General features: G+C 40.0%; 1 protein-coding gene across 1 annotated transcript in view; it reads left to right on the top strand.

Moving 5' to 3' along the window:
- scfd2 (sec1 family domain containing 2) overlaps positions 1-26,790 on the top strand; it is a 180,883-nt gene that overhangs the window by 88,545 nt on the left and 65,548 nt on the right. Inside the window, exon 6 of the mRNA XM_088350310.1 lies at positions 5,046-5,331. Within this exon, the coding sequence (XP_088206436.1) occupies positions 5,046-5,331 (286 nt within the window). The remainder of the gene's footprint in view (positions 1-5,045; positions 5,332-26,790) is intronic.

Here is a 26,790-nt window from a genome sequence, read left to right as displayed (position 1 = left end):
GCCCTTAATGGGAAGTGTTACCTTACACAAAAATCTTCTTGACAATAACAATTCACAGTAAGTTAACAAACAAGGTAGTCGTTTACAAAAATGTGTTCCATGCCTGTGTTGTGGATTTATATTCAGTGTCATTAATTATGTTTAATTGGTAGTAATTAACTTTTGGTTAAAACTAGCAAGCTGCCTACTGCGTTTGTTTTAACAAAAAGCACAGTTTTTGACAGAGTATCAAGCGGTTTAATGGTAAATTTGAAAGAAAACAATGACAAGTAAAAGAGCTACTTAACTAGTCCATTGTTTGCAAAATGTCAAAGGTGAGGTGCATCGTTTGAGGTGTCCTTAAGAATTTATTGAGTATGTATTAACACTGTCCAGCTTAGTTCAAAGATCCTTCATATTTTTTTCACACTGCCTATCTTCTTTTATTTTTAAAAAGAGGGTGGGAGTGTTTGGGATTATTTGAGGGTTGGGATGGAGAGGGCTTTCGTGCTCATGCTTGCGGTTTTCTGCCAGTGTAGCATGAAAATGGTGAAAGTGAGAAAAGGACTGTTCGAATACCGTCCAAATGCCCCAAAAAGATAAGATTTCATCTGAGCTCGTCAAAGAAAGGAACGTACTTGCAAGCGCCACACAAGCAGCTTACAAAAGCTGCAATGATCATTTAAACCTGAATATGGCGAAACTGGAAGAACATTTTCAAATTCTAGACAGCACCGTTGAGAGGAAATAATGAAAAGTATCAAGCTCACAAGCCAGGCATTTGTATACAAAATGCTGGTCTTTTCTGGTTTTATCCGGATATTGTGTGAGACAATCAAGCATAACACAGATATCAACTTGAATAGTAGTGAGATTGCAATCGTTCACAAAAATCTGCTCAGTGGTACCTCCGACCGAGAGTAAAACCTAAAATCCCTGAGCTGTAACAATAACATTCCGCCATCTTTTTGTACACAAAAACATGTTTTTCTTCCTAGCCTTCACAGTTAGATGGACTCAAAATGTCATAACAGATCAAATAAAAATCTGGTCAATGCCCAACCCTTTTCTTTCTCTTCTTGTTCATCAGACAAGCTTCTTAGCTCTCCGCCCTTCTATGTTCTCATGGCTATGAGCTCATCCTGGTTGCGCTAGTGCTCAGCCTTCTCCCGATCGACGTTTCTGTGTTTCGGACCCCAGCTGCGCATTTGAGGAACGGTTTAAATTTTGCACTGAAATCAGGTTACACGTCCAAAATACGGCTCAGAGATGGTAAAAGCGAGTGGATTCTTTTCAGTCTCCCTGCCAAGCTACACAATGAAAGTGCATAATATGTTTCATCAGTGGCCTGACGCAATCTTTCCCCCCCCCTTTTTTTACTTGAATATGCAGTCTTTAGCTATATTTTAAGCACGAGCGACATTATCACACAAAATCGACGTTGTTTCTGTATTTAATTTTTGATGCAACACAAGAGAAGGATTTCTTACATGTTGTAGCGTCCGCACCTAAAGATGGTTAAGTCTTAACTTATGGTTTTGAGTTTGTTTAATTACAATCCGATCGTTCAGGAAAAACGTCCAACCACCAGAATCTGTACTGCTTCCACGAGTGCTCAGTGTTCATTTTACCTCTGGAAAGTGATGGGTCCCGGGAAGTCGCATGCTTAAAAATGTATGGGTCCCAACAGAGATCTATGGGTCCCCAAAATTTAGTGAAATTGTATACCGGCGACAAATACATAATATAAATCCATATATTCATTCAGTTTTAATCAACACAGTTTATTGGTAATACAAATCAGTTATCACTTCAAGATTTTTCAGTTCACAACAATATTGTACATTATACAAAATAATATTGCTGAAATAATTATATTAATCTATATTTTTATTCAGTTTTAATCACCACAGTTAATTGGTAATGCAAAGCAGTTATCACGTGAATTTTTTTCCGTTCACCATATTGTACATTATACAAAATAATAATGCTGAAATAGTAATCTATATATTCTTGCAGTTTTAATCATCACAGTTAATTGGTAAAACAAAGCAAGTTATCATTTCTGATTTTGCAGTTCATATATTTTTTGCGGTTTGATGTCCCACCAAAAGTTGTAATGCCTTCTCAAGGTCCAATCCATTATCTTCCTCCTCATAGCGTAACCAGGAATATAATTTAGTCCATTTTGGCAGAAAAGTCCTTTTCTTGCTAGGAGTATTCTTTTGTTTATTTTCTTTCGTCGAATCGTTCACTTCAACACACGTGTTTTCCTGCCTCCGCGATCTTCCGAAGAATTTCTCCGCCGTTCTTTCGTGCTGGAATTATTGCCGTTGTTATCACTTTCTGCATTATGTTTCGACATATTACTGACACTGAAGAAATTACCAATTTTGTGTTGATTTTCACCTTCCCTCGACGACAAGCACCACAACAATGACGTAATCCGGAGCAACGAAATCTCGTTTGCCGAGATCGGCGTGCAAACGAAATCTCGAACCGCGAGACCAAAACAAAAATGACGGATCTGCCTGACGAAAAGTTTGGAGTGCGGTAAATCTTTGTAAAAAAAAAAAAGTAATCTGGTAATAATGACAATTTTGTGTCAAAAAGGTCGCGTCCCAGGGACGCACGTTGATTTGAGACTGCGTCCCCAGCAAAAATGATGCGTCTAGGACGCAGGGACGCGGGCAAAAGAGAACATTGGTGCTAAAACAATAACAAACTAAATGGAAGTACCTCTGCGGTTTCAAAATAAGAGTGACGTACATTATCTGAACATGTACATATACTAACACACAGGGATTTTCCTGATATGAGAAAAACAGTTTTTAAGGGCCCGGTCACACAGCCGTTTGCGTCTGTATCGAGGCTGAATCACGGCCAGAAATTTCTGCCTGTGAAGCGGACGCTATTGGACGCTTTGAGATCGCCATACAGACGAGATACAGCAGTGCTTTACACGCGGTTGGAAATTCACACGTGGTTAGCAGCGCGAAAAAGTTTTGCGCTGCTCAAAACTTTAGACCACGTGTTAACCGCGGGCGGCACACGAGGTAATGACGCGAAACGACGTGCTATGGCCGCGGCCAGGGCGTTGTTACACGTGGGTAGGACGCGAAATTTCAGCGGGTAATCGTGGGTGGCGCACGGTCATAGCATGTTCTGCACCTGTATCGCGGTGTTATTACGTGAAATTAGCGTGTTACGCGTGTGACGGTCAAACGCCTTTCTCCGCGTGTATACAGCGCGATCTGCCGAGCACACGTCAGTTGTGCTCGAGACGTCAAGGGGTGAACATGGATCCCCGTCACCGTAGCGACCTCGTCTTAATCCATTTTTATTTCTTGACATTTATTTTTATTTCATAACAAGATAATATAATAAGAATGAGAAACTATTACAATAATAACATTGGCTTCTTCGGTGCCATAGCTTGAAATCTTGATCTTCACGGGACTGTGTCTTGAGCGGTTATGATTTCTACAGCCCGGTGTTATGCCGAGAAATGCATCCCTGGCGAGATTTGCATCCCCTCCCTACTACAACCACTTTTACCTCGTTTTATCTCACTTTTATATCACTTTTAGGGAATGTAATGGCGAACATATAACCAAATCCACTTTGTCTTGCATTTGTTGGGAATGTAATACAACTTAAACCATTCTGTCTTTGTTTTTGTTGTGAACGTAATCGAACAGTAATGCACACCGAATATAAATCACTTTTGAGAACTGTTATGCACTCTACCGTAAAGCTTATTATGCAGAAATAAGCTTTATGGTAGAGTGCATAACAGTTTCTATACGAGCGATTTGAATAGAAAAAGGCAAAATAAACATGTTACCTGCTCAAAAGTGATTAGTATACGGCGTGCATTACCGTTCGATTACATTCACAACAAATACAAAGACGGAATGGTTTAAGTTGTATTACATTCCCAACAAATGCAAGACGATGTGGTTTTGGTTATATGTTCGCCATTACATTCCATAAAAGTGAGATAAAACGAGGTAAAAGTGGTTGTAGTAGCGAGGGGATGCAAATCTCGGCAAGGATGCATTTCTCGGCATAACGCCGGCTCGGCAGCTTTTATACCCGTGGTCCACACGAGAAAATGACGCGGAAATGACGCGATGAGGAAGCGGAACAGTCGCCGGCGTCTGTTTTGCGGGCATACCACCGATGAACAGCGGGTTGGCCAATTTTGCGCATTTTCCATCGCGGGCAACTACGGGCAAAAAAAAAACGCAAAATTGTACCCGCGATACAGACGCAAACGGCTGTGTGACCGGGCCCTAAGCAGTGTTAAACCAAATAACAATAATAATTATCATAAATTCCCAAATAGGTCATTTACACATATCACTCACCAAAATCAACAAAGTTATCCCTTTAATAATAATAATAATAATAATTTCCTTTGTATTGTCATTCTTTGTAACAATGTACATAGAACGAAATGTCGATACACCTGACCCGTTGTAGCGAGTCGGTGCAGCCGCAGCCAGAGGGCGCCGCCATTATACCAATTAGGTATGTCTCGGTCAAGGCGCGAACCAGCGACCTCCCAGTCTCAAAGCGGGCACACTACCATCTAGGCTTCTGAGCTGGTCAGTATATTACCAACAATAATTTGATACAGAAAACGAATTAATAATTTGATGATTAAAACTGAATGAATACATATATTTCTATTATATATTTGTCGCCGATTTACGATTTCAACCTCGATAACACTAAATTTTGGGGACCCATAGATCTCTGTTGGGACCCATAGATTTTTTTGGCATGCGAGTCCCCGGGACCCATCACTTTTCAGAATTAAAATGAACACTGATATATATAATATATATATATATTTTTATTTTTATTATTATATTTTTTTTTTATTGTTGTATTACGTTATTTTTGTGTGTGCCTACTGTTTTGCCTTGTGGAAAACCATGACTGTACCGTACTTAAAAAGTAAAATAAGAACTTGGAAGTGTAGATGTTGGAAGATCCATTGAGTGCTTTGCAAGATCTGCTTATGGTAACTTTGACACGTATGCCTTTGCTTACAGGCCCTCGGAGATGCCGACTTTCCTTCAGTCCTGAGTCAGATGCTCCCCTTGATGAAACCCCGTGCAGGCGACAATGGCGGCTTTTCCGAAGATGAGTGCGGGCCCAACGAGCTGATCCTTCTTCTCATCTACTTATATTCGTTGGCCGACGAGGCCCAGTTGGGAGAAGGTGGGGATTCCCGGCTGGGTGAGAGTCTGGATAAGCTTGAGAGGGAGCTGATTGGCGGACTCACATTGGCCATCACCAGGGAGCCCACGCTCAGCCCCTTGCTGCAAAAAGTAACAGGTGAGGCAGCTGTTTTTCTCTTTGCTTGAGCATTTGTTTACAGCAGGGGTAACCAACCTTTTTGAAGCTAAGGGCTACTTTTTTGTGACTGGTTAGCACAAAGGGCTACCAGTTTGATCTGTATTTTTAAAAGAAGTTAGCATGTTGTTACTATCAGGGTTCATATGGCTGCTTGAAATATGGGGAATTGCTTGAATTTTGTAATATTTTTAAGGTCAGGAAAATACTTGAATTATTGGTGAAGTCCTTTAAAATACTTGAAATTATTGGGATGTGGGGCGGCAGTAGCTTACGAGGTCAAGCACTCGTCTTGAGATCAAGCGGTCGCAGGTTGGATTCCCGGCTTATCCGTGTTATTATGGCACAAGCATTATGAAATGTGTATTAGAGTAAGGATTATGTATCAATTTTGCTCATTCATTAAGGGCCATGAAAAAAATAAGGTAACGTTTGCCAGTGGTAAACAAATATGGAAAAAATTTAATGCAAACTTTAATGTAAGCTACATATTACACTGCCATTATTCGGGCAACAGTTCTATAGTTTGACTTCATCGCGTGCTTAGTCAACCACTAAATCATGCCTGTTAGAAATCAAATTTCCTGGAAAATCACGATGACCCATCACTGGTGAGCTATTTCCCTAACCAGTCGGCAGGTTACCCGAGTTTTTTCTGAGGGTTAACTAGTGCCTGCTTTGAATAGGTCATGAAATCGCATCGCCTTAAACGTGAAGGGTGTTCATTTGAATCTCACTCAGAAATAAACCCAGTATGGGACAGGAATGGACCAAATTATTGCTTTGGCTTGGTTTGACCCAACTACTTGGGTTATTTTAACTAAGAACAACTTACAAAATTGAGTTATTTCGTAAGAAATTGCCTACCTCAGATTAGTTCATCTTGTTTCAAATAAGTAAAAAAACAAAATTCAAATTGTTTAAAACAATTGAAAAAAATGTTTATGTTGGCTCCCACATAATTAAGCTTTTTTTCATCAAAATAAATCATAGGATTTGGGACATGTTGTACAAAACAACCCTTTATAACGGGATCATCATATCTAAAATAAGGAATTATCAAAATGATTATAAAAAGCGGGTAATTTTGCGCAAATAACTTTTCAATTTGTTTTGTTTTTTGATATTCCACAAACGTTGGTGTCATATTGTGCAGAACAAACCTGAAAACATTCTCTTTTTTCCACCATTCCTCTCTAAGGAGCCCCCCAGAAATTGGGTCGTTATGTGCAAAATAACTTTTTTGTCTACCCACAAAAAGTTTGTTGAACATAATGCCCATCTTATGGGCCGCTTTGTTAAAAGTAAATCCTCATCACTGTGTCATTTTATTTAAAACAAACCCCTGTGAAAGCTCCCACAAAATGGTTTGTTTGGGTCAACAATTTCACATAAACTGTGCCTTTACGGTTCAACAAAAATGTCGTTTTTTACAAAACAACCCGAAAGTGATCAAGGTGATCTGAGTAGTAGATCAGCGAATTTTGAATCCTATATGGGTTCTTTCTGAACCAGTTTGTTTCGAAAGTATAGTCTGTCACAAGCCAGAAACGGAGACAGGACCCAGTAGCTTTCGTTTACTCGGTTTTATTGATAAAGAGAGGGAGCAGTGCTTGCTTCCACGATCCGATGATCGATGGACAAGGGTGGCAGGAATGCGGAAGTGGGTCTTCCGTGTCGAGCGAGGATAATCTTAGGCAGCAGGGATGCTGCAGGGCAGAGACGGGTCCAGAAACCGGTCGGCAACAGGTATCAGGCAAAGAAAACAGGTCAGGAAAATGTCGGAAGGTATGGAGCTTGCCTAGCAGGGAGCATAGGTTTGCCAACGGTCTGTCAGCTTCTTCTTGGAAGCCGGGGGTTTAAAAAGAGTCTTTGAACCAATCAGTGATCAGGGCTGTTGGCGCCAATTGGGCAGTCACAGGTGCCCTGAATCAGCAATCATGACATAGTCAAGCTTTAGAGATTCATTTTTTCATTTTCCTATCACTCATCCTTACAAAAGTCCCAGGTTATAGATTTTGTCTTGTGTTTTTTAGCAAAACATTACCAGACTCATTAAAATTAAATGTTAAATAAGTTTCCTTTTATAGGCTGTGACGGCCTGGACCACATTAAACCCTCACAACCTTCTTTTTTCATACCAATGTCATAAATGCTGATAAGATGTGCGTACACCACATAATACCCCCTCAATCGTCATGACAACGGGCCTTGTACCTGTTGGGTCCACTTGCTGTATTTATAGTCCGGGATGTGAAGGTCGAGCGCGATGGATTGTCTCCAAGCGTTCCGCCGTAATGGCCTCTTTAACCTTGAGCGCGCACACTCTTCATAATTACAGCGACTTTAGTTGTGGCCTGCCCATGCACCTTTTTTGCGCACACCCTCAAATAACACACTTCTCATATTGCACCGTTCGGGTGGTAAATGTACAGAAAGCGGTAATAGAGGCATGTTCTGTGTTTTTCTTTCTTTTTCTTCCCCGCCCGAGTTGTCCCGACTTCCTGTTCTCCGCGAGGGGCCTCGTATCCATCCAGCCCTCGCCCCCACTCCACTCTCCGTTATAAACACTTCATTGCGAGTGACCCCGCGGTGGCGTGCCAGCTGTGTTTCAGTCAGCGCACGCATGTGTATGTGTGTGCGGACCCTCTTTTTTCAACGCCAAGTGAGTTTTTATAAAGTAACATGAGGCGAACGGCCGACTCCGAGAAAAACATTGATCGTGACATCGCCCGTACCCCTCCCCCAATTAAAGCCCTAAAATGAGAACCAGACTTTGTATGCAAACCCGTTAGCCTTGAGAGAAAAGGCTTTTAGGTTTTGGGTACAACGAAGCCCAGAATGGCCGTCTTCCTGTTTAATTTTGGACTATGATTGTGGAGGATATTTTTTGTTGAGGATAGACGATGTCCACCATATTTGATGCCATTAGGTGAAACTGGTGTGATCATTTGTCCTGGTGGTTTGAAAACCATTTTGGCCTGTGTCCTTAACCTATATTTCTATTATACTAGGGTTGGTAAATTGATCAAATTTATGTGATAAATTACTGTATTTATCCATGTATAACGCACACTCGTGTATAGCGCGCACCCTTAATTTTGCAGAAGAAATGGTTATAACATTTTGTTTCACTCTCAGCTTAATCTAAGCATTATAAGTTGTTAAATACGAGCGGCCATGATTATTATCACTTATTGACAACTTATACTATTAACACAATACCAACATAAAATGTACGGTATTTATTTATTGTCCTACAAAGTCCGATTCATCATCAGATACACAAAACGGTTGTTTCCCCTCATGCTCTTTATGTTTACGTACAAGTTGCTTACCGTTTTCACCATTTTCTTACATTCGCTGATACCGTGACTTAAAATAGTGTGATAGTGATATAGAAACGAGGGTCCAGTGTTTAGGATTCAGCGCTCTTACCGCCGCTACCTGGGATTCAATTCCCATTGTATCCATTGTTTCACAATTTTGCTCAACGATATTTTTCGATTGCACAAATATACTAATGTAAAATTTTGTGTATACACCCAAACTTTGGGATATTTTTCAGGTAAAAAATACATGAATAAATACAGTAGTCATTTTAAAAATAGTCCAATGGAAAATTTTCTTATTCATGTGTTACACTCAATCATTCAAAGCTGCTACTGTACAGACAGCGTAGACCGAATGAAAAAGGTGCTGTATCTGAGTCAGATAAGGAGGCTTCACCTGCTATTGGTATCCATGGAAAGCAGGTGTATCTGTTTAATGTGTAGGACCAAACCCCTACCCAAAAAGGGATGGACATCGCCAGGCTGTACTTGCCCTAGACACACCACAGGAAGTGGTGACCCTACAACCTAGGTGGTTAAGGGATCCGTGAGCCCATGAGACATTATTGTGAGAATCCTGAATCTCATGGAAGGTGATTACTTTGCTCTACGTTGCATGGCGCCAATGCAAGTGGCCTGTAACAATGAAGAGCAAAAATAAATGATTTGCACAAAAAAGATGCTCAGTTACCGCTGATTCAACATTGGGTTTGTTATTCATCCTGTTCCGTGTGTGTGTTGTAAGAGAGACTTGGGGAGTTTCACAGCAAGAGCCCCGGACCTCCCCCAAGGCGGCTGTTTGCCTTGGCACGGGCCGACCCAGTGACATGAAAGCAGTCGCACTGCACTGCGTTTTATTTTGCCTACGTCTCCTACTTTCTTCTCATTTCTTTTTCTTTTGCGCTTCGTCTTTTGCATCGGCATGTCTCCATCACCACCATTGGGCTTCCTCCCTTTAACCCCAAATGAGTTGTTCGGGCTTGGTGGAAGGAGAGAGTGGAGCACAAGCCTGACTAAATATATGCTCCGTGTTTATCAAATTAGTCTGACTTATTTTTAATTGGAGGTCCCTGTTACATTTCCTCTTACAAATACAGTCTCGCACACACACGCAAAGCAGCCGCTAGCCTTGTTCCCGCTCGTTGACTCGATCAGATAAGCTGGTGACACTAAACACGAACCCTAATTAAAAAGGGAGGTCCATCACGGACCGTCTCGTTCCTCAGACCCTGGCCACACAGAGAGCTGCCGACGAAGACCCCCACACACCGACACCAAGCGGCAAGCTCAGCAATTGCGGCTCCACTGTGGTCGCTGCGGTCGCTTCCTTCAAAGTCAGTTCCCATAGGAAGAGAACTTAAGAGCAGCTAGTTGAAATCCCTTTTTAATCCTGCAGTCAAAGCTATTAAGCAATTGTTTATGTTTCATGAAAACAATGAAGTAAGTATAATTTTGTTTTTTAGACAATCTTAAAAAGTACAAAGCAACAATGTTCCCTTCCAAAAATATTTTAGATCATTTTTATTTGGGATTTTTATTCAACTAGAATATGCCCTCATTGGAAACATATTGGCCTTCAAAAAGCTGTCGTATGTGTTTATATTTTTAAAACTTTAACATACATAGCAACACGGAAGGCGTTCTCCATTCAGGCCCCGGTGCTGTGGAATGCTCTTCCCCCTGAGATTCAATCTGCAAATGGAAATGTTTAAATCTAGGCTTAAACACACTTCTATTCTATAGCATATGAATAACCTATATTTTATGTTGACAATATCTGTGTATTATTTGTTATTGCAACATCCATTGCAGCCTAGTCATCCTGGAAGGAAAATTCCCTCATGCGCGGTCCCCTTCTCAAGGTTTCTTCCTTTCCTTCATGTTGAAGTTTTTGAGTTTTTCCTTGCCCTCGTGTCGGTTTTAGATCAGGGGATGGTGTTATAATAGTCTATGGTCTGCAATAATCTGTTGTCTGTGCAGCCCTCTGAGACTCTTTGTGATTAATGGCTATACAAATAAACATGACTTGACTTGGTTTTATGCATTACAAACCATCACACTCCGGCAATACAGGATTGGATTGAACTGCTTGGAGTGGTCCATGTTTGGGAGCTGCAGTACTCAATTAGGTCGCCAGAGAGCGTTAGACCATATGAAAGTAGATGTTTACAGATTTTTTTAATATCGGGGGTACCTTGACACGAAACCTAGCTAAAGACATTTGTGGAGGCCATAGGAACATAAGTATTTTTCATCCTCCCGAAATATATAAAGGTTTTTTTTTCCATATGACAGCAACAGTTTATCACATATATGACACCAACATCCCACATCCCAGGAAAACAAAAAATCTGCAAATATTGGTCAATGGTTTTATTAAACGCACAGATCACGTCAACAAAAAGCAGAAGGTACCCCTTTTTATTGTGTTTGCTAATTAATTATATTTCGTAAGACATGAATTTATGAAGGCAATGACATCCATCCCAACCAGCACCCACTTTTAAAAATAAATTTAAGGAACACTGTGTATTATTGATTACCTCCTAGTGGCAAAAAGAATCATTTATTTAAAAATATATTTTGATTCGAATGATGAGAAAAAATACATAAACTATCATACAATTGTGTAGTTTTTAAATACTCATAGGTTGAGAAATGTGTATTTATTTTACCTATCACTATAGTGAGACTAAAAATGGTGCGGTTTGATCACTCTGAGTCTCTGTAGTTTGTATTCTTTGTATATATCCTACCTTGTGCACTACACAATACAGCAACATCTAAATGGTAAATGGTCTGCATTTGTATATCGCTTTTAAAGACATTCATGACCTCCCAAAGTGCTTTACATTGGGCTTCACACTAACCCATTCACACACACTCACGCACTAATAGTGGCGACAGCCATGCAAGGAGCCTACCTGTTTATCAAGGGCATTAGGTGTTCTGGTTTCCAGATACCAGAAGAAGAAAACTCCCTATTTGACTCAGATACAGCGCTTTCATCATCTAGTCGCTGTTGTTTTTCGGTTCTAAGTGTCATCCAGCTCTCTATGTAAACAACATCTTTGGAGGGATGGACGCATTACTGCTGATGCTGCATTGTCACTTAGCGTGCAGACTTTTGTAAGTTAAGCAACGTGTTGATTAATGTTTATATTGACTCAAAGGCCCATGTGAACTGTTTTAAATTCAGGGTTCTTACGGGTGCTTGAAACACTTGAATATGCTTGAATTCTAATGTTGTGTTTTCAATGGTTGAAAAGTGCTTGAATATGCTTGAAATTGTTGCATGATTCCAACAGTCTGCTCAAGAATGAAGCAGACACTGCTCTCCGGTGGCTTTGCTTTGCCATGGCCCCTTTGAGACGTGCTGAGGAGGACAAGTGTATGCTACACCTACACAGGGAACGATGAAATGTGTATTAGTGTAACGATTACGTATCATTTATGGACAGTAATACTGGGCCATGCAAAAAGTTATAGTATCGTTTCCCAGTGGTGAATGGTCATGGAAAGTGCTTCCTGCAACTGAAAAGTTAAGCTACTTATTACCGTTATTTTACTCAACACCTGTATAAAGAGAGATTGTCTTCAAAATATCTACACACGTATTAGTCAGATCCACAAATATATTTGTGATTTACTCAAGCCAGAAATCATATGTTTATATCAGGGGTCTCCAACGTGGTGACCGTGGGCACCAAGGCGCCCCCTAAGGACATATTAAGTGCCTGCGGACTTCCAATAATTAACCTGGCAATAACATAGTAACAACATATTAGTTCCATGATCTGTGCAGCCCTTTGAGACTCTTTGTGATAAAGGGCTATAAAAATAAACATTTGTGCTGATCGGTATGAAAAAGTAGCTCTCTGCTTGAAAAAGGTTGGATAACCTGCAAGCGTATTAATTCTGTATGTAAATATCAGATATATTTTTGGATCTGCAAAATACATGATTCCCAACGGATTTTTTTCTTCTACTGGTACCAGAGAAATTGAAAAATTGGCTTTGAACCGTATATTTCGAATGCTTGTATTTGGCCATGAAAACTGTGTACGAACCCTGTAAATTATAGGCAAATAAAAAGTCAATATCTTTTGAAAGAGTAAATAACAACCGAAAGAAAAACGTCACAATGACGTTCCCCGAAACATTTTTTTCTGTTTCACATCCAAATGTGTGCTCTACCAAAGCGTTGGCGGCTTTGCGGATACTCGTGTGCGGTTGACGCTTGTGTTTGCTTTGGAATTCCTCTGCGTCCTATTTACGACAGGAAATGCTGGTTGTAGGACAACCCGTCTCTTGTCGGGGACGTGGCCCTGGGAATAGAAGACGGCTGACAGCGGCCCACGCACTCAATCATACGAAGGCCGAAATGACTTTGGCGCGCGCTTGTGTTTGTGAAGGAACCTTCTGAATCTATTGCGACTATTCTAGACCTCGCTACTGCTTGGGCATGTTGTGGCACAACATGGAACTACACCATAGCTGTCGGTCCCTGTCCATTAACTCATTCGATGCCAGATGGTTTTGTTTTCGAATTGGGAGAACTGTTGCCAGCCAATGTTTGCCATTTTGACCCATTTTTGAAGGCCTACAGAAAATGTTGGTTTGTTTCTCGAAAATACTTGTTTCCAAGAAAATTTTTGAGAGAAACAGCTTTTTGTTAAAGGATGCATTTCAAGCAGAACTTTCACTTCCGTGCTTTTTCGCATTTGTGATACCTCCAATACCTAAACAATGCTTTCCATAAACACAAAGCCACTGATATTTCCGATGGATGAACTTTGCAAGAACTTTTCAGTGCCCGATATTTCCGGCGATGTGATTACACTATTTGGGTCCCCGTGGCGATCGCGTTCCTGCGGACTTCTACGAAACGTCATCCAGACGATGGCGATGGAAATTGGATCATCTTTTTTTGAAAGGAATGAGTTCTTTTGAGGAGATAGCTGCCTATTACTATTTGTCTATATCTCGCAACTTAAACCACACCTTCATTACACCTACACGCCATATGGAGCCTCTTACACACACTAATTCGCCAGAAAAAGGAAGAAACACTATAGAGATCTAAACAAAGTCGCTCCTGCCATCTAATTGTGATTTATCATACTTAAATCATTCCTAGAGTCCTGAATTTTACCAATGAGCAGCACCAAACCCTTTATGATAGCTTTTTCAAATAAAATAAGAAAAACGTAGTTTTACGTTTTGGAACTCAGGGACAATTCTTTTTAAAACGTTTTTATATGTTTTGGCATTGAATGAGTTAAAGATGGATTGCGTCGTTTAAAGTGTCCTTAAAAAGTTGAATGTTAAATATTTTCTCTACTAAGTATGTGTTAACAATGCCCAACTAAGTTCAAAGAGCCCTTATGCTTCATTTTACACTGCGCCTATCTGCTTTTATCTTACCTGTAGCAGAGCTGTTCGGGACAGAACACATTATGTAATAGGAATGGAAGTTGGGGGACTGTTGGATAGGTACGGAATGCTCCTCTCCTACCTGTTTTTTGTTTGTTTGTTTTCGTCGGAGTAGTATGAAAATGGTGAGTGTAATAAAAGGCCGGCTTCAAGTAGAGTCCATACGCCAACTCAAACCCAAAGAAAAATGAAAAAAGAAGTTTATTCGAGCACATCTAAAAAATGCACATACCTGCATGCGCATCATGAATTAGCTGACTGGGGCAACAATGATGACACAATTCAGGAGAGGTCAGCAGAGAGTAACAAAGTTCCACTTTCTGTACAGTTCCTCTAAATGCAGCACAGAGTTCAATAGTAATAATATGTTTTTCTCAGAGAAGAAGAACCTGCATAATATACATACATTTATATATAATATAATGTATAATAATAGGGTAATAATGATGACCATGATAATAAATAAATGTGCCCATTGTGCCCAAAGACCACTGCACAAATGTGATTTTTGCTCATAGATTGAGTTTTTGCCCTTACAATTTCTCCAAGGCACCAGATGGAAGCTTTCTCGGCACCGTGAGTCGGCCCGTTCATTTCCTGTCAGGAGGCCTGGTGTTAATCAAGGCCCAAGCCAGGGGGAACGCCAACCCTTAAGCCACTCTCCCCCCTCCCTGTTTCTCTTCCACACCCTCATCTATCAGTTAAAACATACACTTTTTCCCCCCTTTCCCACCCCTCTTCCATTTAATACGTCGCTGAGAAGCAAAGTGGGCTCTTATCAGAAATGTCCCTGTTAAAGTGATGCGGGTATTGCCAAAATATGAAGACTTAAACAAGAACACATCCTCCCTCCTCCACCCCTGATCTTGCTCAAAAAATGTTTGCACTTGATTGTTCTCTCTGTGGTTTGTGTGCATGGTTTGGTTTACATGCAGTGGAGAAGGAGGGACGGACACTCTGTGTATTTCATGCGTATGGATCTCATATGAGTTGCTTTTTGTGGGCTGGCGCCACAAAACTTTGAACTGGGGGGGTTGCTGATGTTATTGCGTTTGAACTTCATCCAGATGCGAACATATCTGCAGTTTTTGGTAAAGGCTGTCAACTCTCAAAAACAAATGGATGCTAACGGATACTTTGTGTGTCAAGTACACACATGCCATATTATAACCCGTCAAAACTAAGGAACTTGTAACAATTACTCACGTAGTGCGCCATATTTATAACGTCATCCCACAGCGTCCGAGTGATGTGGCAAGATGGGGGTATGAATAAGTCACTGTTCCCCTCCTCGTGGGAAACGTTTTGTTTCAGGAGAGTCATCGCTAGTGTTATCGTGTGGGCGTGCGCGTGTACGTGTGCCGCGATAATGGCCGTCTGCGGTTCGTCCTTCCCCTGCACCCCATACCACAGAAAATAAACACATTCGAAGTTACACTTACAGACTCTCTGCAAGTGTTCGACTTTGGGCAAGACCTGACCTCCATAGTGGTCTGTCTCAGATAGTTGCATTGATACAGTTCATTTTTTTACAATCACCGTATATTTCAGACTATACTTTATTTAGGTTTTGTTAACGCCACAAGATTTGTATATTGAAACTGACCTGGGACCAGCACCCAAATTTTTTTACAAATAATTTTGGTGCAGTACCGCCGATGGCTTAAAGATGGGTGCAATCCAACATAAGTATTTGCAAACCTTCAAAATAGAAGACGTGGAGCATTAGATCCATTGATCAACTCCTTCGTTGTACCAAAACAGTTTCAGTTAGGCAAAAAGAAGTCTAAAAAGAGTATTTGAAACTAATGTGACACATCCCTAGTTTGGCTTACAGCTAAGCGGCTAGCGGCGTTATAAGTCTTCGGTACCGTCCGTAATCATGGTAAATGTGAAATCACTACCAAATAAGACCAACTGGCTGTGCTGGCGAAAAACATCGAAGCGCACAGGGAGTGCAGTTGCTGTGTTTTTACGGAAACGTGACACACGTTTAGCATCCCGTACGCTAACGTGTAGCGACCCGGAGCAACCCGGACCGGAGCTATCCTGAGCTATCCGGCTTCAGCGCCACTATACAGAGACACGAAAGCCTGCGGGAATCGGAGAGGAGGTGGACTAGCTAACACGAGGTGGTGTATCCTTGGGCAAAAAGATTCCATCTGCCGCAAGGATGTCGAACTTTTGGACTAGCGTGTGACGTCATCCACTCCGCTACAAGCACCCCTAGGGCATCATGTTAATCTTTTAACAAACAACATCGTAGACTACTGGAAGTGTGAATTTCCCTACGGGGATGAATAAAGTATCTATCTATCAACAAAGATTTAAACAGTGCTTCCAAAATGCTCCGAGTTTATAAATAATTTGAAATATGCCATTTTCTATGAAAACTACAAATCAGGAAAAACAAAACAAAATTAAGCAATGCTCAATTTTGTATTGACAATGTCAATTGTTCTTTATTTTTGATGCATTAGTACCATGTGCTGGACACCGGTAGTCAAAGCAGGTTTAATGCGCAGTCTAACTTTTTGTAAGAACCACTTTTGACCTAAAAATGGAACCCTCAACTCTCAAGTGGTTCTAGTGCCAAAAGAAATACAGTAATCCCTCGGTTATCGCGGTTAATGGGGACCAAAACCACCCGCGAAAAGTGAAAATCTGTGAAGTAGCGACGCCCCTTCAAACATGCTTTTTTTTAATTTTCTTTTTCTAATATTTTCTTTCATTATTATTTTTTAGACCTGCGAAGCTCTGAACCCGCGAACGTGGAACCACAAAGTAGCGATGCTCCTTCAAAAATGCTTAAAAAAAAATGGTATTTATTATTATTTTTTTTGTTTGTTTTATTTTTTTTTGTTTTGTTTTTTTAAGACCCGCGAAGCTCTGAACCCGCGAACGTGGAACCACAAAGTAGAGACGCCCCTTCAAAAATGCTTAAAAAAAATAAAAAATTAGTTGTATTTATTTTTTATTTTTTTAATTATTATTATTTTTTTTATTATTATTATTTTTTAGACCCGCGAAGCTCTGAACCCGCGAACGTGGAACCGCGAAGTAGCGAGGTCCCACTGTATTTAAGAATTATGTTTATCCATTCTTAAATATGATTTTCAGTTATTGGCAGCTCTGTTTATAACACAAATGATAGACTATTTAACAAGGATTTTCCCTTTCAGCGAAACAAAACAATTGTATGAAAACAAATGAATATAGTCGTGTATTAAACTCGTGTTTTAAAACAATTTGTCCAGGTTTCCGCCTGTGTTTGTGTATTATTTGTGTCATGTTAAGCGTTAGCATCTCATCATCAGAGGTTCTTGTGGCATACGGCCTGTCCCAGCTTCACCTCTCAGACCCAAATCATGACACACAAACACTCTTTAATTAGAGTCTTCATGAGAACTATTAAATTACAGTTTTTACAGGCAGTTTTGAGCTATTTTTCTAAGTCGGTGTCAGCGTATAATCACTTAAGTGATACCTTTGCTAGCGGTCCGCCCTGTGATCCACTCATATTTGCACCTCCAATTCATGTTTGTGTTGGACGTCGCTTTCTTGGAGCTTATGAGGTCTCGTGACAAAACCGGGAATCGAAGGAAGCGTTCAGGGGGATCGCACATACCGGGATAGGTTGCTTGCCCCTAGAGCAAAGGTGTCGAACTGGCGGCCCGCGGGCTGGATCAGGCCTGCTAAGGGATTGAATCTGGCCTGTGAGACAACACTCAGAGAAGCGCAAGAGAAAAACAAGCTGCAGGTTGAAATATGTCAACTTGATGTTGCCAAAGCCAGGTGCCTTTCACAAAGACACTGTACTAGTATTTATTTATCTCTCTCTCCCTCTCTTCCACACCTTGTCTCCCACTCTCCGTCTCTGTCACTCTCTTTGTCTCTTTCTCTCTCTGTGTCTTTTTAACTGCTTTTGCTCTAACTTCATTTTTTCCTTTTCCCTCTATTCTCTTTCTCTCTTCCTACCCTTCACACCTTCTTTTCTCTTTTCTCTCCTTCTGTCTTTCTATTTCTCATCGGATTTCTTTCTTTCTCTCCCTTTCTTTCCCCTTCTCTCATGACTTTTGTTTCTCACGCTCTCTCCCTCTCTCTTTTTCTTTCTTTGTCCCGCTCTTTCTCCTTTTCCCTCCCTCTTTCTCTTATTTTCTTTATCTCTCTTTTTCTTTCTCTTTAATCGACTAGTCCGGCCCCCGACAGAATGTTTGTTCTATCGTGTGGCCCCCGAGTTAAAATGAGTTTGACACCCCTAGAGAGAGAAGTTGTTGTGTATATTGTCTCTTTTCGTGTACAGTTTTGGGATGCACCGAAGGGTTATTTGTGCTATTGAAAAAACGTGAAAATTAATTTATATAAGAGAAATGTACAATTTTAAATATTTGTATCTGAGGTGCTTATCTACAATAGCATCTTATATATTACTTCCATGTAAAGATCAAAATCTCAACAATACGATCTATTTAGATTTTTATGGAAGCAAATAGTCAAAGCTCTGTGACTTCAATTCCATGTGAACATTCTTACACAAGACACATGGAAATGATTGTTTCCATTCCTAAATAAACACATTGTCGAAATGGAAGTATTATTTTCTGTGTAAACGAACTTTAAAACTCTATAATTTCCCTTTGTTTCAAGTGGAAAGTAAATCTTTTAGATGACTTTGAGTAGTGGTGAACCCAGCTAAGGTTTTCTAAATTTTTAAGGGTCTGCGATCAGTAGATAAGTTGTAAAATAAACTGATATTTTTCACTAATTCCATCTCCCTACTTCTCTAAAGGTGTATAACTGTGCTGTTGTGCTGAGGTGACTGAAAGGTACTGTATTTCATTTACATCTGAGATCTCCACTTAAATATTTTGAAATTTGATTCAAAAAACATCTGGATCAGATAAAATCAGGATTAGCGGGTCTTTTAAATGATTGCTGATTGACTGGAAAACTGATAGTTGTACCCCTATTTTTCAGGTTATCGATCCAAAGAGCACCATTTGTATCGGTTTCCCGATAAAGTAATAATAAAAATGATTTTATTTATTATCATTCGTGTAACCAAAATATCAAAACAGCAGTGTATTTTCAAGTAAACAAATGGCTTTTTTTTTTCATGCGGAAAAAAAGAAGCAAGCAATCTAACTCAAGGACACCCATCTAAATCCCTTTGTATTCATTTTGACTCCAACCATGAGGCAAAAGTGCTGTTTGTATCAGTTTTCATGTTAACAAATAGTCATCTGTTATCATTCAACAGTCAAAACATTTTATTTTCAACAGTTTCTTTCGAGAGAAAAAAAAACTCCTCGGTTTTGTTTTGCTTTTTGTGTATTTAACGCCCCAACTCATGTGAGTTGGGTTTCTAGTAGACCCGATCAGAGGCTATAAAGAGGATCTCTCTTTGTTCTTGGTCCTGCACTTTGTCAAGTCTGGCCTTACGCAACACTTCACCACTTATCCTTTCGCAAGTCACACACATATCCTCCTTCCTCCTCAGTGAATGTGAGAGACAAATTTGTTTCAGTTATTAAAAAAAAAAATATATATCCATGTTTTGGTTATGTGTGTGTATTGTATGGCAACATTTGAGTTTAACCTTGCATCGTGATCCAAAAAACACACAATTCTACGAAATTGACCCGGTTCGCATCACTGGATGTGTGTTATAAATTCAAATCATGAATTAATGTTTCGATTTATAAAGTATCCTGCAAATAAATGCTATTGCTTATGCATTATATGTATTTGTTTTCTAATGTTTTACATAATTACCTTGAAGATAGAAAATGCACATGACCTAATGTTTATTTTCTCAATTAAGACGTCAATGTGAAGAATTATGAACTAAATCCTTGACAAGTTAAAACAAAATTGGAATCAAAATGAACAGGCTTTTAAAGGCCAAGTTCCAAGTTTAACTAAGACTCAGATTAGTCCTTATATAATGTATAATAGTTTTACCTGTACTAAATGTTTTTCTTTCCTTTTTTTAAATCACTAATCTTCTGCATTGTCTGTGCAGCACAGCGGCTGTAAGGTTAGCGCATCCGCGGCGCAGTTCTGAGGTCATGGGATCAAACCTTCCCGTGTGGAGTTTGCATGTTCTCCCCGTGCTTGTGTGGGTTTCCTCCGGGCACTCTGGTTTAATCCCACATTCCAAAAACATGCATTTCAGGTTAATTGGCCAGTTCAAATTGTCAATAGGTGCGAATGAGCGAGTGAGTTGTCTGTCTCTGTGTGCCCTGCAAAACTGGCTGGTAACCAGTTTAGGCTGTCCCCTGCCCACTGCCCGAGGACAGCTGGGATGGGCTCCAGCACCCCCCGCGACCCTACCGGGGATAAGCGGTGCAGATAATGGATGGATGGATCAAGCTGTGTAGACAAATAGCCTATGGTAGCTTTACTAGCTTACCAGCTCTTTCTCTTGTGGTTTTGACCTTTGATTTTCTTACTAACTTCATAAATGACTTTGTTCATGTTTTTTGAAGCTTTTGTTTTATTGTTTTTTTTTTTGTGTGTTGTTTGCATACTTGCCATCTACTTCAGATTGCTAGTGTTCTATTATAAACGATATATTAGTTATATTTGATCAAACTGCACTGTATATGAGGGCATCTTAAAACAGTGACGTGCGGTTATATAAATATATCATCATTTGATTGGCTGAGCAAGAAAGCAATATAGACTGCAGCAAAGACAAAAAGCTTTTATTGTCTTACCTTATAAAATAAGTCTTTGCGCTGCTACTTTTGAATAAAAGCATCAATCGATAGGTAATCTTTATTATGAAAAGAACGTTTATGCAAGCAGAAAAAAATGTTTTTTGAATTGACTTGCTCTTAGCTTGCTAATACTATGACTAATTATATTGTTTGGGGCTGGGGTGTGCGGCAAATCAGAAACTTTGGTCTCACTATCGCCCTCTGCCTTGAAGCAAGAGAATTGAATGTCTTACTCTGTATTTGCAAACTTTCAGCACAGTAATACAATAAATGTGGTGTCCGTAACTTCCAAAGTATTTGACTTACTGACGCCATCTTCTGGCTGTAACTATCATTGCAGCCTCTGTCAAGCTGCCGCATGCACATACGAGTTTTTCTTAAACTCTCGTTTTTTGCATATTTTTCGGAGTTTAGGTTGGTATTTGAACTGTATTTTAAATAATGGTTTTCTCTTTTTGACCATCTTCATCATTGAATAAATGAAAACAACCAGCGCGCACATGAAATCACTTTTTAACACCCCTTCACCGCTTCCTTTCCACCAGCCGAATGCACTGAGTGGCCAAAACACCGATGATGAAGTCAGATAAAAGCAGATTGGTGCGGTGAAAAAAATATATATATAAACTCTTTAAACTCACTTGGGCATGACACTTGCATAATACAGAAAATATTGAATTTTAAGCTTTTTAAGGGCACCTCAAACTACGTACCAAGCCGTTTAATACTAATAGTAATAGTAAGATTCATGATAGGGCAGCACTGTGGCGCAGCGGTTAGCGCGTGTGCAGCACAGTTCTGAGGTTATGAGATCAAACCTCACTGTGTGAAGTCTGCATGTTCTCACCATGCCATATTCCAAAAAATTGTTCCTCGGTGTGGATGAGCGAGTGAGTTGTCTCTGTGTGCCCTGCGACTGGCTGGCAACCAGTTCAGGGTGTCCCATGCCCACTACCCGAAGATAGCTAGGATGGGCTCCAGCACCCCCGCGACCCTACTGAGGATAAGCGGTGCAGATAATGGATGGAGATTCATAATATAATGTAAAAATTCGGGGTTTTTAAAAAAAAGAAAATCAAAAAATTAAGTTTAAGTTCATATTGCTATGATGACAGATGTTGCTCAGCCTCAACTGCCTGCCCTGACTGCACGTCACTGTCTTTAAATTGAATTCAACAGCTTTCTATGTATACTTTTGGAATTGCAGCATTATAAAGTATCTGACCAACGTTAACTTTAATCGGTGTGTGTGTCTCCTGGGATCAGCAACGCACATAGCAGACTTATCATCAGACACACAAACACAAGATTGAGTGAGTGAGGATCAAAGGTTAATCATGTCTTTTCATCAGCAGCACCACCCTCGCTTCTATCTGTCCTCCCGCTGTCTAATGGCCGTGTCCATTACTATCCTGCATTGTTCCTCTTTCGTCTCGTCCCGCAAACCCCTCATTGTTGGTTCTTGTTGATTTAGTTGTCGTAAACGTGACATTGCTATAATTCCATTAGTAGTCTTTGTACTTGTTACTTTGAAGTTGAGGAGGAATCAAAATGCCTTTACATGATGGAGGTGTTACATTTAGGTAAATATTATAGATGTGTTCCGTTATTTAGTTGTTAAAGATAGTATTTAAGATCTCATTGGTTCGTGGAACAGATGGAAACACGTCTGATTGGTTGAATGAATGACTGATAGCCAGTTACATGCACTGTGCAATCGAGAGAAATTTTTCGACACAACAAGGCAATGTTTAAATTATCAACACAGGCCTAGAGCACCGCGTATAGTGTGAAAACCCATGTGAATGTGAAATGATATACCCTGTAATAACATACCTTTCGACCTGTACGTTTTTGCCGTACAAAGTACGTTTATTATGCATTTTAAGACGTGTATGGCGTACAAGGAAATCTGTACGGAAAAACGCAAATTTGTCAATTATGGGTACCATCCGGTATACACCGACTATCACGAATCGGTAAATCAATTAAGTCAAACGAGTTCGCCGCGGTAGCCTCTATTTCGGTATCATTTCGACTCCCCTGCAAAATCCTCCCCCCCTCGCGTGAACGCGCATTCTGCTGCGCTTCCGACAATAGCGATCGCATTCTATATAATAAGCTTATTAAAACAATAAAGTGTAAATTATAACCTTTATCTTCTTTGTTCCTTTATATTGTGTAAATTATAATCTTATCTTCTTTGTTCCTTTATCTTCTTTGTTTTCTTTTATCCTCACTGTTAAATGTGAGTGCTACGTCCAATTTCGTTGTCACAATATGTTCAACCCATTTTGTAACAATGACAATAAAGGTATATTCTAGTATATTCTATTTTAAGTCAGAAAAAGTTCATTTTTGATCTGTGGATGTACTATTCATGGGAATCATCATTGGCCAAATGCAATGTTTGGGCTGCGCCTGTAGCATAGCCCCTCCCATCAGATCTTCATTAGCGCGGTTTAGCGTAGCGTGGCGGTTCGAAGGCCTCACCGGAGGCTGCTTGGCTGCCATGTGCATTCTCGTCTTATCTTGCTTGACCATGTGCATGCGTTTATTTGGCCTAATCTGCTAGCCATTAGCTTTTTACACACTGATTATTTTTCAAACTACCAGTACTGCATTTTGATCATTTGGGGGCATTTATTCCTATTTTTGCCAACTGTCTCTTAATGTTAGCACCAGTACTAAGTTACACTTAAAATGAATTCTACATGTTGGGCAGTGTTCCCTCTAAGCTGCGCGCGTGCGCACTGCTCGCACATTCTCTGTGCACAAGAAAATCTAGCCAGCGCACAAAAATGAGGGCTCAAAATTACTAATTAAGAAGCGACTTAAGTTAAAGTTACAGTGCATGAAGGTAAAAATACACGGGTTCCCCTGACGTTGTGTCCTAAATGCGGTATTTTGAAGTCGAGTCAAAGTAGAACTAAGTTGAGTAAAGTTAGTAGAGTTTGTCGAGAACCGGCTTCTTCGGCGCGGCTCACTAAAAGGAACCGTCTCTTTCGGGTCCTAAACGGCTCTTCAGGTTGTTTTTGCTTCTTTAGTCCCAACAAGACCAAATATTATGTAAAACTATGCACAAAATGACTTATAAGAAGGGGGGAATAGAACAAAAAAGAAAAAAATACCAAAATGAAAAAGTAGTGAAAAGCTGAGAAAAAAAGAAACAAAAGGAAGAGAAAAAAAGAAGGAAAAATTTAGAAAAAAAAGCCAGAAAAATAGAAAAGAAAGCAATGTAGGAAAAAAGTAAACAGAACAAAAAGAAAAAAGTAACAACTCGGAAAAAAATAAACACAATGAGATTTTTTCAAAGGAATTTTTAAAAAAGTAGAAAAAACACGGAAAAAATAAGAAAAAGTTTGTGTTGCTTTCAAATAATTTCCAATTACAGTGGAACCTCGGTTCTCGAACATAATCCGTTCCATTTCTTTGTACGAAAACCGATTTGTACGATCACCGAAGCCGTTTTTTTCCATCAAAAGTAATGTAAAATCATTTTAATCCGTTCCAACACCCTGATTGTTTAGCAATAACGTAAACATGAAGCTAACCCAGGCTAATCGTACGTTTGCGTTAGCGTAATCTTCCGTACGAAAGATTACGCTAACATGAACGTGTAAAAATAAAAAAATCAGGTCGTTTACACGTCATTTAGCACCCGGGTCTCCACAACAAGTGGTGAGGGGTTAAAGGATAAAGAAAAGAATTATGAATAGGATTTCTTACCGGTCGGCAGAAGCCATGCTGTATTCCTGAAAGAAGGGAAACTCGCACACCTTCTTCATATTTTGCTATTATTTCTTTCTTAAATGCAATAGTTGTACGCACTACTGCTCTTTTTTCACCTGTAGCAACTTTGCTGCTTGCACCAACCTTCTTCCGAGGCATAATTAGGGGTTAAAACACTCCCTTCACCGCTTTTGAAAAACGAAAACAGAAAAGGAGTGCGCGTTGCCGTGACAACAGTTCTTCACGAGGGGTGGGAGCAATCTACACTCGAACGCCGCTCAGCATCGCACCCTAGCGTACCGGCGTTCGAACTCCGATTTTTTGAACGAACAGCGAAGCAAGAATTTCTCAAAATTTTTGGTCGAGAACCGATTTGTTCGAACTGAGAGGCGTTCAAAAACCGAGGTTCCACTGTATATCAAGTAAATCTTGTACTTCCACTACAAAATGTGATTAAGTACAGTTCTGTATCTTGCAACCGACTAAAGCTTTGCTCAACGACTTTGTGTGAACGCTCTGACCCGTGGAAAATTAGAGGGAACATTGATGTTGGGTACCTACTGCAATTCATTTGTTGTTGTTTTATGATCCAGAAGTTTTATGGGAACTCTGTGGGAAAAAATAAAGGTTTAATCCACACAGATAGCACACCTACCGACGTCTTAACCTTGCCTCGTAAATCCCAAATTCACTTTGCAGCAACTTGTGTTGCTTATTCATGCTAGACGCACAATAAAACATCCACTTTTGTTATCCTTAAATACATTTATTCTTCATGTGGATTTGAAACCACCACGCCCTCCCTCAATCCAGATGTTCTGTCACAATTGTGCACGGACGTGTCACACGTGGGGAATTTATGAGAACAATAAGCCCGAGAACAAAGTAAGAAAGGTCAAACGATGGGTTTGTCGCTGGGTCATCGGGACTGTGCGACTTGTCTGCGAGTCTTTTTATTTATTTTTGCCATTGCGGAGCACATGATTCCCTTTTGTTCTCCATCGAGCTTTTTTTCAGAACTCAAACCAACAAAAACAATCCATGGCCGATTGCAGAGGAAGGGCGGAGGGCGATATTCACTTTAAAAGTTGGACTTGAACTGCAGGAATCAGTTGGAAGTTAAAAAAAAGAGGAGGAAAAGTGTGTTTTTTATTCAAGCAGGTTTGGTGCCTCCCATCTGGGCCGCCCTGAAAAAAATGGGGGTAAAAGATGCTTATCCCCCTCAGGAGAGCGTGAAAAAACAGCTCCCCAGTTTTCTGGCAGAGAGGTCTGTTTTTGAATGGATGGAGAGTTGGGGGGCTGAAATCATGGGTGTGTATGTGTTGCAAGCTTGTCCAACAGTGCCTCCTAGTGGCCACGTGGGGAACTATGAAAATCAAAGTTCAGTACACACAATCGCGGGTAATTCGCTTTGATAACTCATTTTGAAATGTTATTAACAATGCTTGGGGACGGGGTGTTGCTGAAAAAAGTAATTAGTAACTGTTTTCTTGTTACTTCGTTTATTCATTCATTCAATGCCAGATGTTTCTCTCAAATGGGAAGCAGCCATTTTTTTCCATTTTGACTCATTTTTGAAGGATGAAAATATTGTTCTGTAGCGATATAGGGATTGGACATACAAAAATAAGCTTGAACCCTCATCTTTCATGAGAATAAAAATGCATGTTTCAAACAAGAGTTGAACACTGATAAGTGTCTTGAAAATATGCATTTCCAAGAAAACTTTGTGTTGCCTCTAAACACAAGAGCATGTTTAATTGCAAGAACACTGAACTTATAAATGAACGATGCATGAACTTGGCAAGAACTTTTTCGTCCCAATATTTTCTGGTGACGTGACTACACTTTTTTCAGTCACCATGGGGATAATGTTATCATTCTCTGCCCCAGTGATGACAAAGGGACTCTGTTTTACATAGGAAGAAAAACGCTTTCGAAGCATTAATTAATTATCTGTAGATTTGTTTTTCCCACCACACTCCTTCACTATGCTTCTACTCGCCATATGGGCCACCTGCACGCTCTCAGTTGCTAGATACAGGAAGCAATACTAGGAAGTGGGGGCTTCTTAGATGCGTGGACAGTGATCTGATCAAAGCCAGTCCTGCCATCTAATGGTGATTCATCATATTGAAACCATTCCCAGAGGTTTGATGCTTACTGATAAGCTGCACCAAAACCTTGATAATATTTTTTAATATATATTTTTACAT

The sequence above is a fragment of the Urocampus carinirostris genome, chromosome 12 (genome assembly GCF_059441175.1).
Source record: "Urocampus carinirostris isolate Australia breed hairy pipefish chromosome 12, RoL_Ucar_1.0, whole genome shotgun sequence".
NCBI lineage: Eukaryota > Metazoa > Chordata > Actinopteri > Syngnathiformes > Syngnathidae > Urocampus > Urocampus carinirostris.
This window is presented reverse-complemented; position numbering and strand designations above follow the sequence as displayed.